The 15,671-nt window shown below is 43.3% G+C and overlaps 1 protein-coding gene across 1 annotated transcript; it reads left to right on the top strand.

The window, feature by feature from the left end:
• Window positions 1–1,504: 1,504 nt before the first annotated feature.
• LOC139539679 (DNA polymerase epsilon subunit 4-like) lies at window positions 1,505–15,271 on the top strand. The gene is made up of 4 exons (XM_071342849.1): window positions 1,505–2,031; window positions 8,491–8,575; window positions 9,282–9,323; window positions 14,888–15,271. The coding sequence occupies exons 1-4, from the start codon at window positions 1,780–1,782 to the stop codon at window positions 14,902–14,904; spliced, it is 396 nt and encodes a 131-aa protein (XP_071198950.1). The 5' UTR covers window positions 1,505–1,779; the 3' UTR covers window positions 14,905–15,271.
• The last annotated feature ends 400 nt before the right edge of the window (window positions 15,272–15,671 follow it).

The raw sequence follows: 15,671 nt of genomic DNA, 5'->3' as shown, positions 1-15,671 counted from the left end.
GTACTGTACTCTCTCGCTGTGCTACAAGAAGCTATCTGGTTGAACTGTTACACAACACAATGATCAGTTACAACTGGATCGGTGCCCCTGAACTTTATGTGATAATATATTCTGATGCAATGCAATTCCTTATAGTTTCTCTGTAACCTGTAATGTTTTTCAACATACACTAATATCAAATTCATGCCATTATTTTTGCCTAGGTGTCTGTTTTGTGCTTGCAATTGCCTTATACGGTACATTGATTCAGAAATGAATGTAATAACAGGAGTTCCCAGGTAAAAAGCAATGAGGTTTGCACAGAATTCCAATTTAAAACCACAATTTTGATTAATTTGTTTGATTCTATTCTACTATTGCAGTAACATACACCATTTCATAATGCCCTATAGAAATGGCAGCACATTGTTATGGGGCATAATAAATAACTGCTTTTGTCTTATTGATCTGATAGAAAATGTTATGTATTTTATCTAAATTTGTTGGGACCAAATTAAAGGCCTAAATAAGTAGACTACATGCAATTAGACTATATGTCAACCCATATTGGCGTAATGAACACATCTGCATCTAAAATAAACAAAATAGCAAAAAAGTTATTTATATGCACTTTATATGCTCTTTCGCATATAACTAACTACTCACAAAATAATAGTTTTAAGTGTTACCTGGTATCTGCGGATCCCTCATCCTTCAAGTCCAGCAGTAGAGAAGATACAGTGTGTGTGAATGGAGTGGCTCACCATCACTAAACCTCAGGGCATCACCCTGCCAATCCTATTATCACCGTGTATTAATATCCATTAGACTGATATAGACAAGGCAGCACTAAATCTCTGGACACGCAGCTAGAGCACTTTTCTATATCATGTGAATCTAATGTAATGATAAACATTAAACATTTTATTGAAAGGTAGGCCAATCAAATTCAATATTTATGACAGGTCTAGCTACAAACAATTAATAATTGCTCACATTTCTACAGCAATACAGAAATGGAGATGGCAATTGAATACAACAGATATATGATAGAGTTCTTAATTAGTGTCATGATCTGTCATGTTTCCTATTCAGCATCGTGGGCGTTCTGTAGTCAATGTTCTAATGTAATGATAAACATTGAACATTTTATTGAAAGGTAGGCCAATCAAATTCAATATTTATGACAGGTCTAGCTACAAACAATTAATAATTGCTCACATTTCTACAGCAATACAGAAATGGAGATGGTAATTGAATGCAACAGATATATGATAGAGTTCTTAATTAGTGTCATGATCTGTCATGTTTCCTATTCAGCATCGTGGGCGTTCTGTAGTCAATGTTCTAATGTAATGATAAACATTAAACATTTTATTGAAAGGTAGGCCAATCAAATTCAATATTTATGACAGGTCTAGCTACAAACAATTAATAATTGCTCACATTTCTACAGCAATACAGAAATGGAGATGGCAATTGAATGCAACAGATATATGATAGAGTTCTTAATTAGTGTCATGATCTGTCATGTTTCCTATTCAGCATCGTGGGCGTTCTGTAGTCAATGTTTCACAACGTTTAGGAGGAGCGCTGAGGAGTTGTGAACACTTTGTTTGGCTTCCGTTCGAGACAATCGTCGCCTCATGAAGTCGGCAATTTATCCAATCACACACAAGGAATAGATGGCGGGAGTGAAAGGGGAGGGACATTCGAATGTGTGATTCTCGAATTCGAGCACATTTTCTACGCTAGGAAAGTAGCACATGCTAGCTACGAACTGTATGTGGCTACAAGAGAATGGCGGAAAGTGTTGCAGTCTCTGTCGCCCCCTTGGGACCCACAGAGTCGGACCCAGAGCGATGTGAAGGCGAGGAAGAGGTACGGGGGAACGAGGCTGGCGAGAACAACCAACAAACTGGGCCTGTTGCAGGAGGTCCCCAGAACCGTCTCGCGAAGTTACCGCTATCCCGCATCAAGGCATTGATGAAAGCCGACCCAGACGTGTCCCTCGCCAGTCAAGAGTCTGTGTTTATCATAGCTAAAGCCACAGTAAGTTAAAACTATTACGTGGAGTAGCTACCAGTATGATAGTTTGTTTTCATATTTGGTAGCCTACAGTCAACATGGACTAATACCATGTAACTGGCTAGCCAGCTGATTTATGGTCCTTGTTGTAGTTAGTTAATTGAGTACCACAGGATGACACAATACCCATAAAACCTAGAGGTCAAACAGGGAAATGGTTCCTATCGTTTTCCACCTTTCATTTTTCCCATAGGGGATTTTGGAAACACTTACAATAAGGACTGTGTTTCGTGTAGACTTACCCTGGCGCGACGTTTTCATAGCTGTGTAAATCTCTCCTAACAAATATATTTGCATGTATTTACCCTCCCAAAAATGAAATGCTAATGTGGCTATCATAAGGAACTACAAATGCTATGTTAATCTGGACAAGACTGCCAAATTGAAGTAAAACTAAGATTCTATGGATTAACTATATAATTTTAGCTAGATGTAGGAATAGATAGGCTAAATTTCTTTAAATGGACAAATCTGTGAACTGTCTTCTGCACATTTTTTTAAATTGACACAATACCTTTTAGCAAAGGGATCAGTTAGCGATGATGTGGTGGAACTTGCAGGGATTTGTAGTTTTGCATGATGTCTATTTTGATGCTAATTAGCAGTTTTGAATCTGAGCGTAAATAGAGCCGAATATATTGATAAGTCACCTTGTCCGAGAGAGATTTACATAGTTATCATAATGTCACGCCAGGGTAAGCCTACATCAAATCAAATTTTATTGGTCACATACACATATTTAGCAGTTGTTATTGCGGGTGTAGCGAAATGCTTCTTTGTGCATAGCTCCAACAGTGTAGTAGTATCTAACAATTCACAACAATACACACACATTTAAAGGAAAAGTATGGAATTAAGAAATATATAAATATTAGGGTGAGCAATGTCGGATTGGCATTGACTAGAATACAGTATATACATATTAAATTAGTAAAACGGTATGTAAACATTATTCAAGTGACCAGTGATTCCATGTCTATGTACTTAGTGCAGCAGCCTCTAAGGTGCAGGGTTGAGTAACTGGGTGGTAGCCGGCTAGTGACAGTGATTAAGTTCAGTGCAGGATACTGGGTGGAGGCCTGCTAGTGATGGCTATTTAACAGTCTGATGGCCTTGAGATAGAAGCTGTTTTTCAGTCTCTCAGTCCCAGCTTTGATGCACCTTTACTAACCTCTCTTTCTGGATGATAGCGGGATGAACAGGCCATGGCTCAGGTGGTTGATGTCCTTGATCTTTTTGGCCTTCCTGTGACATCGGGTGCTGCAGGTGTCCTGGATGGCAGGCAGTGTGCCCCTGGTGATGTGTTGGGCAGACCACCATCTGGAGAGCCCAGCGGTTGCAGGCTGTGCAGCTGCTGTACCTGGCAGTGCTACAGCCTGACCGGATGCGCTCAATGGTGAAAGTTTGTGAGGGTCTTAGGGACCTAGCGAAATTTCTTCACTACACTGTCTGTGTGGGTGGACCATTTCAGATTGTCATTGACGTATAGGCCGAGGAACTTGAAGCTTTTCACCTTCTTTACTGTGGTCCCGTGGATGGGAGTGTGCTCCCTCTGCGGTCTCCTGAATCCACCATCAGCTCCTTTGTTTTGTTGAGGGAGAGGTAATTTTTCTGGCACCACTCCGCCAGGGCCTTCACCTCCCCCCTGTCGGCTGTCTCGTCATTGTTGGTAATCAGGCCTACTACTGTTGTCGTCTGCAAACTTGATTGAATTGGAGGCGTGCATGGCCACATAGTCATGGGTGAACAGGGAGTACAGGAGGGGGCTGAGCATGCACCCTTGTGGGGCCCCTGTGTTGAGGATCAGCGTAGTAGAGGTGTTGTTTCCTACCTTCACCACCTGGGGGCGGCTCGTCGGGAAGTCCAGGACCCAGTTGCACAGGGCGGATTTCAGACCCAGGGTTTCCAAGCTTAATGGTGAGTTTGGAGGGTACTATGGTGTTGAAGGCTGAGCTGTAGTCTATGAACATTATTCTTACATAGACATTCCTCTTAGGGCAGTGTTCAGTGCGATGTCTATTGCGTAGTCTGGATCTATTGGGACGGTATGCAAATTCAAGTAGGTGTAAGGTGGAGGTGATATTATCCTTAACTAGCCTCTCAAAGCACTTCATGATTACAGAAGTGAGTGCTATGTGGCGATAGTAATTTAGTTCCTTTTTTACATTTTTTTTTATTTAACTAGGCAAGTCAGTTAAGAACAAATTCTTATTTACAATGACGGCCTACCAAAAGGCCTCCTACGGGGGCTGGGATTAAAAATAAAAGATAAATATAGGAGAAAACACACATCATGACAAGAGAGACAACACTACATAAAGAGAGACCGAAGACGACAACATAGCAAGGCAGCAACACATGACAACACAGCTTGGTAGCAACACAACATAACAACATGGTAGCAACACAACATGGTAGCAGCCCAAAACATGGTACAGCCATTATTGGACACAGACAACAGCACAAAGGGCAAGAAGGTAGAGACAACAATACATCACGCAAAGCAGCCACAACTGTCAGTAAGAGTGTCTTTGAATGAAGAGATTGAGAATACTGTCCAATTTGAGTATTTGTTGCAGGTTGTTCCAGTCACTCGCTGCAGCGAACTGAAAATTGGAGCGACCCAGGGATGTGTGTGCTTTTTGGGACCTTTAACAGAATGTGACTGGCAGAACGGGTCAAGTATGTGGAGGATGAGGGCTGCAGTAGATATCTCAGATAGTGGGAGTGAGGCCTAAGAGGGTTTTATAAACAAGCATCAACCAGTGGGTCTTGTGACGGGTATACAGAGATGACCAGTTTACAGAGGAGTATAGAGTGCAGTGATGTGTCCTATAAGGAGCATTGGTGGCAAATCTGATGGCCGAATGGTAAAGAACATCTAGCCGCTCGAGAGCACCCTTACATTTACCTTTGCTTTCTTGGGTACAGGAACAATAGTGGACATCTTGAAGCAAGTGGGGACAGCAGACTGGGATAGGGAGAGATTGAATATGTCTGTAAACGCTCTAGCCAGCTGGTCATGAAACACAGCCCTTATTTGAAGTGTTTCTAAAATCCCCTATGGGGAAAATGGTGGACTGCTAGGTTTTATGGGTATTATGGAAAGGGAAAAGGGGACAACTAGTCAGTTGTACAACTGAATGCATTCAACTGAAATGTGTCTTCTGCATTAACCCAACCTCTCCACTGTGGGGCTCTATAGCTGACAGTAATTGCGGGCTAGTCTTTGGGTGCTGAAGTCAGTCCTTCTTTGGGATTTGGATGGTGGATCGCATTCAACTTTTAGGTGCATACACCGCCACCTATTGTCACGACCTACCTACATTAAATTCTCTTCATTAGTCCTGTTCCTCTACGAATGTGAAATATAGCCCTAGACAACACCACCTTTACTCATTAAATATACACTATCCCATTCCACTACATTGACCCCATCTGCTCCTGCACCATGCTAAGGTCCTGGGAGGATCGAACACCACCTCTCAACAAACATTGTAACTATTTTGATGTCAAATCTCTTATACCCAAATACATGTCTCCAGCTGCCACCACAACATCTATTTTCTGTGATTTACATTCAATAACTGCGGTACAGTTGATAACCATTGCTATGAATGCTAAGAAGCCAAACTTACTAATGCATAAATTACTTGTTGGCCTATCGCTCTGTGCTGGCACAAATCTACTACTCACTGGAATCCTCTCAGGATTCCTCACTCTTTTCCCATCCTCGTCTACTTCAAATCAAATTTTATTTGTCACGTGCTGAATATAACAGGTGGAGACCTTAGTGTGAAATGCATGTTTGAGCCTTCCTCTGACACTGCCTAGTATATAGGTCCTGGATGGCAAGCAGCTTTGCCCCAGTGATGTACTGGGCAGTATGCACTACCCCCTGTATTGCCTTACAGTCGGATGCCGAGCAGTTGCCATACCAGGCGGTGATGCAACCGGTCAGGATGCTCTTGATGGTGCAGCTGTAGAACTTTTTGAAGATCTGGGGACCCATGCCAAATCTTTTCAGTCTCTTGGGGGGGAAAAGGTACTGTTGTGCCCTCTTCACGACTTTCTTGGTGTGTTTTGGACCATGATATTTTGTTGGTGATGTGAACACCAAGGAACTTAACTCTCGACCTGCTCCACTACTGCCCTCTCGATGTGAATGGGGGCGTGGTCTGCCGTCCTTTTCCTGTAGTCCATGATCAGCTCCTTTGTCTTGCTCACGTTGAGGGAGAGGTTGTTTTCCTGACACCACACTGCCAGGTCTCTGACCTCCCTATAGGCTGTCTCATCGTTGTTGGTGATCAGGCCAACCATTGTGTCATCAGCAAACTTAATGATGGTGTTGGAGTCGTGCTTGGCCACGAAGTCGTGGGTGAACAAGGAGTACAGGAGGGGACTAAGCACGCACCCGTTAGGGGTCCCCATTTTGAGGATCATCGTGGATGATGTTGCCTACCCTTACCACCTGGGGGTGGCCCATCATGAAGTCCAGGATCCAGTTGCAGAGGGAGGTGTTTAGTCCCAGGGTCCTTAGCTTAGTGTTGAGTTTTATGGGCACTATGGTCTTGAACACTGAGTTGTAGTCAATGAACAGCATTCTCACGCAGGTGTTCTTTTTGTCCAAGTGGGAAAGGGCAGTGTGGAGTGCGATTCAGATTGCGTCATCTGTGGATCTGTTGAGGCAGTATGCAAATTGGAGATGTCTAGGGTTTCCGGGATGATGGTGTTGATGTGAGCCATAACCAGCCTTTCAAAGCACTTCATGGCTACTGACGTGAGTGCTACGGGACGGTAGTCATTTTGGCAGGTTACCTTCGCTTTCTTGGGCACATGGACTATGGTGATCTGCTTAAAACATGTAGGTATTACAGACTCGAGAGAGGTTGAAAATGTCAGTGAAGATGCTTGCCAGTTGGTCCGCGCATGCTCTGAGTACACGTCCTGGTAATCTGTCTGGCCCGCGGCCTTGTGAATGTTGAGTCACTGAGCAGCTCGCGGCTGGGTTTCCCTTTGTAGTCCGTAATAGTTTGCAAGCCCTGCCACATTCGACGAGCGTCAGAGCCTGTGTAGTACAATTTGATCTGAGTTCTATATTGACGCTTTGCCTGTTTGGTGGTTCGTCAGAGGGCATAGCGGGATTTTTTTTATAAGCGTCCGGATTAGTGTCCGACTCTTTGAAAGCGGCAGCTCTAGCCTTTAACTTGGGCGGATGTTGCCTGTCATCCATGGCTTCTGGTTGGGATATGTACGTACATTCACTGTGGGGATGACGTCGTCGATGTACTTATTGATGAAGCCGGTGACTGAGGTGGTATACTCCTCAATACCATTGGATGAATCCCGGAACATATTCCAGTCAGTGCTAGCAAAACAGTCGTGTAGTGTAGCACCCGTGTCATCTGACCACTTCCGTATTGAGCGAGACACTGGTACTTCCTGCTTTAGTTTTTGCTCCTAAGCAGGAATTGGGAGGATAGAATTATGGTCAGGTTTGCCAAATGGAGGGCGAGGGAGAGCCTTGTATGCATCTCTGTGTGTGTGGAGTAAAGGTGGTCTTGAATCTTTTTTTTTCTTCTCCCCTCTGGTTGCACATGTGACATGCTGATGGAAATGACTTAAAACAGATTTAAGTTTCCCTGCATTAAAGTCCCCGGCCAATAGGAGCGCCGCTTCTGGATGAGCATTTTCTTGTTTGCTTATGGCCTTATACAGCTCGTTGAGTGCAGTCTTAGTGCCAGCATTGGTTTGAGGTGGTAAATAGACAGCTATGAATAATATAGATGAAAACTCTCGGTAGAAGTGTGGTCTACAGCTAATCATGAGATACTCTACCTCAGGCGAGCAATATCTTGAGACTTCCTTAATACTAGATGTTGTTCACACCCCCCAATTCTCACAAGGCACCCCGTTCTCCACCCCCTGTATTTCCGTAAATGCATTATTTCCTCCAACTTGGCCCAATTCACATTTCCAATTGCCCATCCTGACATACCGAACTAGAACGGGCCCTACGTCTCAACTAATAGCCAAGCAATTATTCAGCAACTTCAAGGCAGACGCACAGTGACCGGACTTTTTTTTCACAGTTCTAATTGGCCAAGTGGTCAAGCCTCCTACGGGTCTCCGCAGTGCACACACACACAGCCTATAGTTAATCATTCTAGCCACTGCCAGAGATAAGACAGGGAAGAAACCACCATTTACCTCTAGGCTGCTATACATATTTATTTGGTTTGTCATTCTATAATTTTTCATGGAATTTTAGTGGTAATTAAATATCATTTGATTTAGAAATCATTAGAATGAGTTTTCCAGAAGTAGTTTTACCAGCTCCATGTATTCTAAAATTGAAAAGTGAGGGAGCGCCGCTCCTGGATGTTACTCACTGTTTACTAAACTTCAGTTCATGTCTTCCAGGAACTCTTTGTTGAGATGATTGCCAAAGATGCCCTGGTGTATGCCCAGCAAGGAAAGAGGAAAACTTTGCAGAGGAAGGATTTAGGTTAGTAATGTCAAGTGGACATGTTGTTGACCAAACATTGATCCTATATACCATATGCTTAGTGTAATGGTCACCAACCCCTGGTTCTGGAGAGCCACAGGGTTTGCAGACTTTAGTTCCATCCTCGTACTAAACACGTATTAGGCCTATACCTGATTCAACTGATCGAGGTCTTAGTGTTGAGGTAGAACAAAAGCCTGCGCACCAACTCACACCAACAGTAAACACTTTCATTGTAGGACACACACACCTCATTCATCTCATTGAGGGCTTGATGATTCGTTGACAAGAGGAATCAGGTGTTGATCTGGGGCTACAGCAAAAGTGTGTACAGCAAAAGTGTGTATTGGAGTTGGTGTGCAGGCTTTTGTTCTACCTTACCACTAAGACCTTGGTAAGTTGAATCAGGTATAGGCCTAACTCTACAGGATCAGGATTGGTGGCCACTTAGGCTAGACCAGGGGTAGGCAACCCTAGTCCTCGAGTGCCGCAGGCACTTCAGGTTTTTGATTAAACCGACCTAGAAGACCAGGTGTGTTGAATTTAGGCAGTCACTGAACTGATCGATTAGCTCAGTTGGTCAGGTGTGGTGCCTAGTTGGAACAAAATCCTGAAGTACCAGCGGCACTCCAGGAACAGGGTTGCCTACCCCTGGGCTAGCCTTTGACTAGTTGTTCCTAACTATTGTTTTTTTTTTCACTAACAGACAATGCAATCGAGGCCATAGATGAGTTTGCTTTTCTGGAAGGTAAGTTCTCTGCCAAGCATGCTTCTTTACTAAACCTCTACCATGTTTTTATCCTCATAAGATTGCTAATAGATTTTATGTAATTGGATGATCATGCTGTGATGCATTAGCCTGATTTCATTGTCTGTACTGAATCGGTAATGATTCAAATGAAAGTTTATGGGTTGCGTACACATATTTGCAGGTGTTATAGCAGTTGCAGCAAAATGCTTATGCTACTAGCTCCAACAGTGCAGTAGAATATCTTGCAAATACAATACAAATAATAAAATCAAGAAATAACAATCCAAAGTGAATATATAGTTATATACACTGCTCAAAAAAATAAAGGGAACACTAAAATAACACATCCTAGATCTGAATGAATGAAATATTCTTATTAAATACTTTTTTCTTTACATAGTTGAATGTGCTGACAACAAAATCACACAAAAATTATTAATGGAAATCAAATTTATCAACCCATGGAGGTCTGGATTTGGAGTCACACTCAAAATTAAAGTGGAAAACCACACTACAGGCTGATCCAACTTTGATGTAATGTCCTTAAAACAAGTCAAAATGAGGCTCAGTAGTGTGTGTGGCCTCCACGTGCCTGTATGACCTCCCTACAACGCCTGGGCATGCTCCTGATGAGGTGGCGGATGGTCTCCTGAGGGATCTCCTCCCAGACCTGGACTAAAGCATCCGCCAACTCCTGGACAGTCTGTGGTGCAACGTGGCGTTGGTGGATGGAGCGAGACATGATGTCCCAGATGTGCTCAGTTGGATTCAGGTCTGGGGAATGGGCGGGCCAGTCCGTAGCATCAATGCCTTCCTCTTGCAGGAACTGCTGACACACTCCAGCCACATGAGGTCTAGCATTGTCTTGCATTAGGAGGAACCCAGGGGCAACCGCACCAGCATATGGTCTCACAAGGGGTCTGAGGATCTCATCTCGGTACCTAATGGCAGTCAGGCTACCTCTGGCGAGTACATGGAGGGCTGTGCGGCCCCCAAAGAAATGCCACCCCACACCATGACTGACCCACCGCCAAACCGGTCATGCTGGAGGATGTTGCAGGCAGCAGAACGTTCTCCACGGCGTCTCCAGACTCTGTCACGTCTGTCACATGTGCTCAGTGTGAACCTGCTTTCATCTGTGAAGAGCACAGGGCGCCAGTGGCGAATTTGCCAATCTTGGTGTTCTCTGGCAAATGCCAAACGTCCTGCACGGTGTTGGGCTGTAAGCACAACCCCCACCTGTGGACGTCGGGCCCTCATACCACCCTCATGGAGTCTGTTTCTGACCGTTTGAGCAGACACATGCACATTTGTGGCCTGCTGGAGGTCATTTTGCAGGGCTCTGGCCGTGCTCCTCCTGCTCCTCCTTGCACAAAGGCGGAGCTAGCGGTCCTGCTGCTGGGTTGTTGCCTTCCTACGGCCTCCTCCATGTCTCCTGATGTACTGGCCTGTCTCCTGGTAGCGCCTCCATGCTCTGGACACTACGCTGACAGACACAGCAAACCTTCTTGCCACAGCTCGCATTGATGTGCCATCCTGGATGAGCTGCACTACCTGAGCCACTTGTGTGGGTTGTAGACTCCGTCTCATGCTACCACTAGAGCATTCAAAAGTGACCAAAACATCAGCCAGGAAGCATAGGAAGTGAGAAGTGGTCTGTTTCACCACCTGCAGAACCACTCCTTTATTGGGGGTGTCTTGCTAATTGCCTATAATTTCCACCTGTTGTCTATTCCATTTGCACAACAGCATGTGAAATTTATTGTCAATCAGTGTTGCTTCCTAAGTGGACAGTTTGATTTCACAGAAGTGTGATTGACTTGGAGTTACATTGTGTTTAAGTGTTCCCTTTATTTTTTTGAGCAGTGTATATTACACTGAGTGTACAAAACATTTGGAATACCTTAATATTGAGTTGCACCCCCTTTGCCCTCAGAACAAACTCAATTCGTCAGGGCATGGACTCCACAAGGTGTCGAAAGCATTCCACAGGGATGCTGGCCCATGTTGACTCCAATGCTTCCCACAGTTGTCAAGTTGGCTGGATGTCATTGGGTGGTGAACCATTCTTGATACACACGGGAAGCTGTTGAGCGTGAAAAACCCAGCAGCATTGCAGTTCTTGAAGCACTCAAACCAGTGTGCCTGGCACCTAATACCGTACCCTGTTCAAAGGCAATCTTTTGTCTTGCCCATTCACCCTCTGAATGGCACATATACACAATCCATGTCTCAAGGCTAAAAAAATCCTTCTTTAACCAGTCTCCTCCTCTTCATCTACAATAAGGGATCATAGGTTTCACCTGGTCAGTCTTTGTCATGGAAAGAGCATGTGTTCCCTAATGTTTTGTACACAATGTGATAGACACACACACGGACAGTATCTATCACACTTTGTATAAAACATTAGGAATGCCTTCCTGATATTGTGTTACATTATGGGGTATTGTGTGTAGATGGGTGAGAAAAGAACAATGAAATAAATAGTTCTTGCATAGTTTGGAGCGGTCATTGTCCTGCTGCAAAATCTGGATCCCAACAAATCAGCTGGGCTAGATAATCTGGACCCTCTCTTTCTAAAATTATCTGCCGAAATGGTTGCAACCCCTATTACTAGCCTGTTCAACCTATTTCGTATCATCCGATATCCCCAAAGATTGGAAAGCTGCCCTTTTTAAAAGGGGAGACACTCTAGACCCAAACTGTTATAGACCTATATCCATCCTGCCCTGCCTTTCTAAAATCTTCGAAAGCCAAGTTAACAAACAGATCACCGACCATTTCAAATTCCACCGTACCTTCTCCACTATGCAATCTGGTTTCCGAGCTGGTCATGGGTGCACCTCAGCCACACTCAAGGTCCTAAACGATATCATAACCGCCATTGATAAATGACAGTACTATGCAGCCGTCTTCATCGACCTGGCCAAGGCTTTCGATTCTGTCAATCACTGCATTCTTATCGGCAGACTCAATAGCCTTGGTTTCTCAAATGACTGCCTCGCCTGGTTCACCAACTACTTCTCAGAGTTCAGTGTGTCAAATCGGAGGGCCTGTTGTCCGGACCTCTGGCAGTCTCTATGGGGGTGCCACAGGGTTCAATTCTCGGGCCGACTCTTTTCTCTGTATATATCAATGATGTTTCTCTTGCTGCTGGTGATTCTCTGATCCACCTCTATGCAGACGACACCATTCTGTATACATCTGGCCCTTTGGACACTGTGTTAACAAACCTCCAAATGAGCTTCAATGCCATACAACACTCCTTCCATGGCCTCCAACTGCTTTTAAATGCTAGTAAAACTAAATGCATGCTCTTCAACCGATTGCTGCCTGCAACCGCCTGCCCGACTAGCATCACTACTCTGGACGGTTCTGACTTAGAATATGTGGACAACTACAAATACCTAGGTTTCTGGTTAGACAGTAAACTCTCCTTCCAGACTCACATTAAGCATCTCCAATCCAAAATTAAATCTAGAATCAGCTTCCTATTTTGCAACAAAGCCTCCTTCACTCATGCTGCCAAACATACCCTCGTAAAACTGACTATCCTACCGATCCTTGACTTCGGCGATGTCATTTACAAAATAGCCTCCAACACTCTACTCAGCAAATTGGATGTAGTCTAGCACAGTGCCATCCGTTTTGTCACCAAAGCCCCATATATTACCCACCACTGCGACCTGTATGCTCTCGTTGGCTGGCCCTCGCTACATATTCGTCGCCAAACCCACTGGATCCAGGTCATCTATAAGTCTTTGCTAGGTAAAGCCCCGCCTTATCTCAGCTCACTGGTCACCATAGCAACACCCACCCGTAGCACGCGCTCCAGCATGTATATTTCACTGGTCATCCCCAAAGAGCAACACTCCCTTTGGCCGCCTTTCCTTTCAGGTCTCTGCTGCCAATGACTGGAACGAATTGCAAAAATCACTGAAGTTGGAGACTTATCTCCCTCACTAACTTTAAGCATCAGCTGTCAGAGCAGCTTACAGGTACAGTGAATCTGTAAATAGCACACCCAACTACCTCATAAACCCCATATTGTTATTTATCTTTTTGCTCTTTTGCACTCCAGTATCTCTACTTGCACATCATCATCTGCACATCTATCACTCCGGTGTTAATGCTAAATTGTAATTATATCGCCTCTATGGCCTATTTATTGCCTTACCTCCCTAATCTTCTACATTTGTTCACACTGTACATAGATTTTATATTGTGTTATTGACTGTGCGTTTGTTTGTAACTCTGTGTTGTTTTTGTCGCTTTGCTTTATCTTGGCCAGGTCGCAGTTGTAAATGAGAGCTTGTTCTCAACTGGCCCACCGGGTTAAATAAAGGTGAAAGAAAATAAAAAAATAAGTAAAGTAGGAGGAAATTGGCTCCAATTAAGCGCCGTCCACAGGGCAAAATTTTGTAATAGCCAGCCTTCTTCAGGATCCCATTTACCCTGTACAAATCTCCCACTTTACCACCACCAAAGCACCCCCAGACCATCATTTTGCCTCCACCATGCTTGACAGATGGCATCAAGCACTCCTCCAGCATCTTTTCATTTTTTCTGCATCTCACGAATGTTCTTCTTTGTGATCTGAACACCTCAAACTTAGATTTGTCTGTCCATAACACTTTTTCCAATCTTCCTCTGTCCAGTGTCTGTATTATTTTGCCCATCTTAATCTTTTCTTTTTATTGGCCAGTCTGAGATATGGCTTTTTCTTTGCAACTCTGCCTAGAAGGCCAACACCCCGGAGTCGCCTCTTCACTGTTGACGTTGAGACTGGTGTTTTGTGGGTACTATTTAATGAAGCTGCCAGTTGAGGACTTGTGAGGCATCTGTTTCTCAAACTAGACACTCTAATGTATCTATTGTCCTCTTGCTCAGTTGTTCACTCCTCTTTTTTTATTCTGGTTAGGGCCAGTTTGCTCTGTTCTGTGAAGGGATTAGTACAGAGCAGTGTACGAGATCTTCAGTTTCTTGGTAATTTCTCGCATGGAATAGCCTTCATTTCTCAGATCAAGAATAGACTGATGAGTTTCAGAAGGAAGTTCTTTGTTTCTGGCTGTTTTGAGCCTGTAATCGAAACCACAAATGCTGATGCTCCAGATACTCAACTAGTCTAAAGAAGGCCAGTTTTATTGCATCTTTAATCAGGACAACAGTTTTCAGCTGTGCTAACATAATTGCAAAATGGTTTTCTAATGATCAATTAGCATTTTAAAATGATACACATGGATTAGCTAACACAACGTGCCATTGGAACACAGGAGTGATGGTTGCTGATAATGGGCCTCTGTACGCCTATGTAGATGTTCTATCAAAAATCAGCCGTTTCCAGCTACAATAGTCATTTACATTTACAACATGAACAATGTCTACACTGTATTTCTGATCAATTTGATGTTATTTTAATGGTCAAAAAAATTGCTTTTTGTTTAAAAAACAAGGACATTTCTAAGTGACCCCAAACTTTTGAACGGTAGTATATATTAATAATAGATTTGTATAGTATGGTTGACAATTTTGTTTTTTGTTTTTCTATGTTCTCTTTCAAGGTACTCTAGATGCCTAGACACTCTCAGAAGAAAGAAGGCAGTTCAAAGATCAGAGGCATTTGGAAACCAGACTGACCTGTGTTGCTTTTGAAGTGACATCACTGAGTTGGTAATTGCATATTTGAGAAGATTTTGGTACTGGTTGCAAGGAGTTCCCTTCCTGAACATGTTCAGTAAATACTGACATCATTGATGATCCTCCTTCAATTACATTTACATTTTACATTTAAGTCATTTAGCAGACGCTCTTATCCAGAGCGACCTACAAATTGGAAAGTTCATACATATTCAAATTAGTCTTGTATGCAAGGAATCTGACTTTTTTGTTGTTGTAAATAATGTGAGGTATGTTGAAATAAATCATACAAATGTTTGTAAATCTAATAATTGTCGTTTTAATCAAGAACGCTTTATTGGGAACGGTCATTTATTTTCAAAAGAAATACATCCATCTTCATTTAGTGTTCCGTAGTGTCCAGCTGTTTAGGCAACAACTACACTGTGCCAGTTTCCAATGTGAGGAAAATATAGACTTAACATTTTAATAAAATGGAAAGTACGAGACATCAAATTCTATCCGGCCAAAATCATTTAAAACCTCTAGCAGACACAATGCTTTACAGGGGGTCTAGCAAATGACCAGGTCTATATTTTGCGGACTAAGGGGTAAGACGTTGGGCATTTCCTTTCCTAATATCTATTACTCTGTCTGCAGGTTCCAAGCTTAGAGACTATATTTACGTATCATACCATTATATCCTGTTTGTTTTGCTGTTTCTATAAA

This window comes from Salvelinus alpinus, chromosome 15 (assembly GCF_045679555.1).
Source record: "Salvelinus alpinus chromosome 15, SLU_Salpinus.1, whole genome shotgun sequence".
NCBI classification, from domain to species: domain Eukaryota; kingdom Metazoa; phylum Chordata; class Actinopteri; order Salmoniformes; family Salmonidae; genus Salvelinus; species Salvelinus alpinus.
Note: the sequence above shows the minus strand (reverse complement) of the source record. Positions and strands in the feature narration are given on the sequence as shown.

Excerpts from the sequence above, each read along its gene's own strand:
- LOC139539679 (XM_071342849.1), top strand. The coding sequence starts at position 1,780 with ATGGCGGAAAGTGTTGCAGTCTCTGTCGCCCCCTTGGGACCCACAGAG. Across the intron at positions 2,032-8,490 it reads TTATCATAGCTAAAGCCACA|GAACTCTTTGTTGAGATGAT; the intron begins GTAAGTTAAAAC and ends CATGTCTTCCAG. Across the intron at positions 8,576-9,281 it reads TTTGCAGAGGAAGGATTTAG|ACAATGCAATCGAGGCCATA; the intron begins GTTAGTAATGTC and ends TTTCACTAACAG.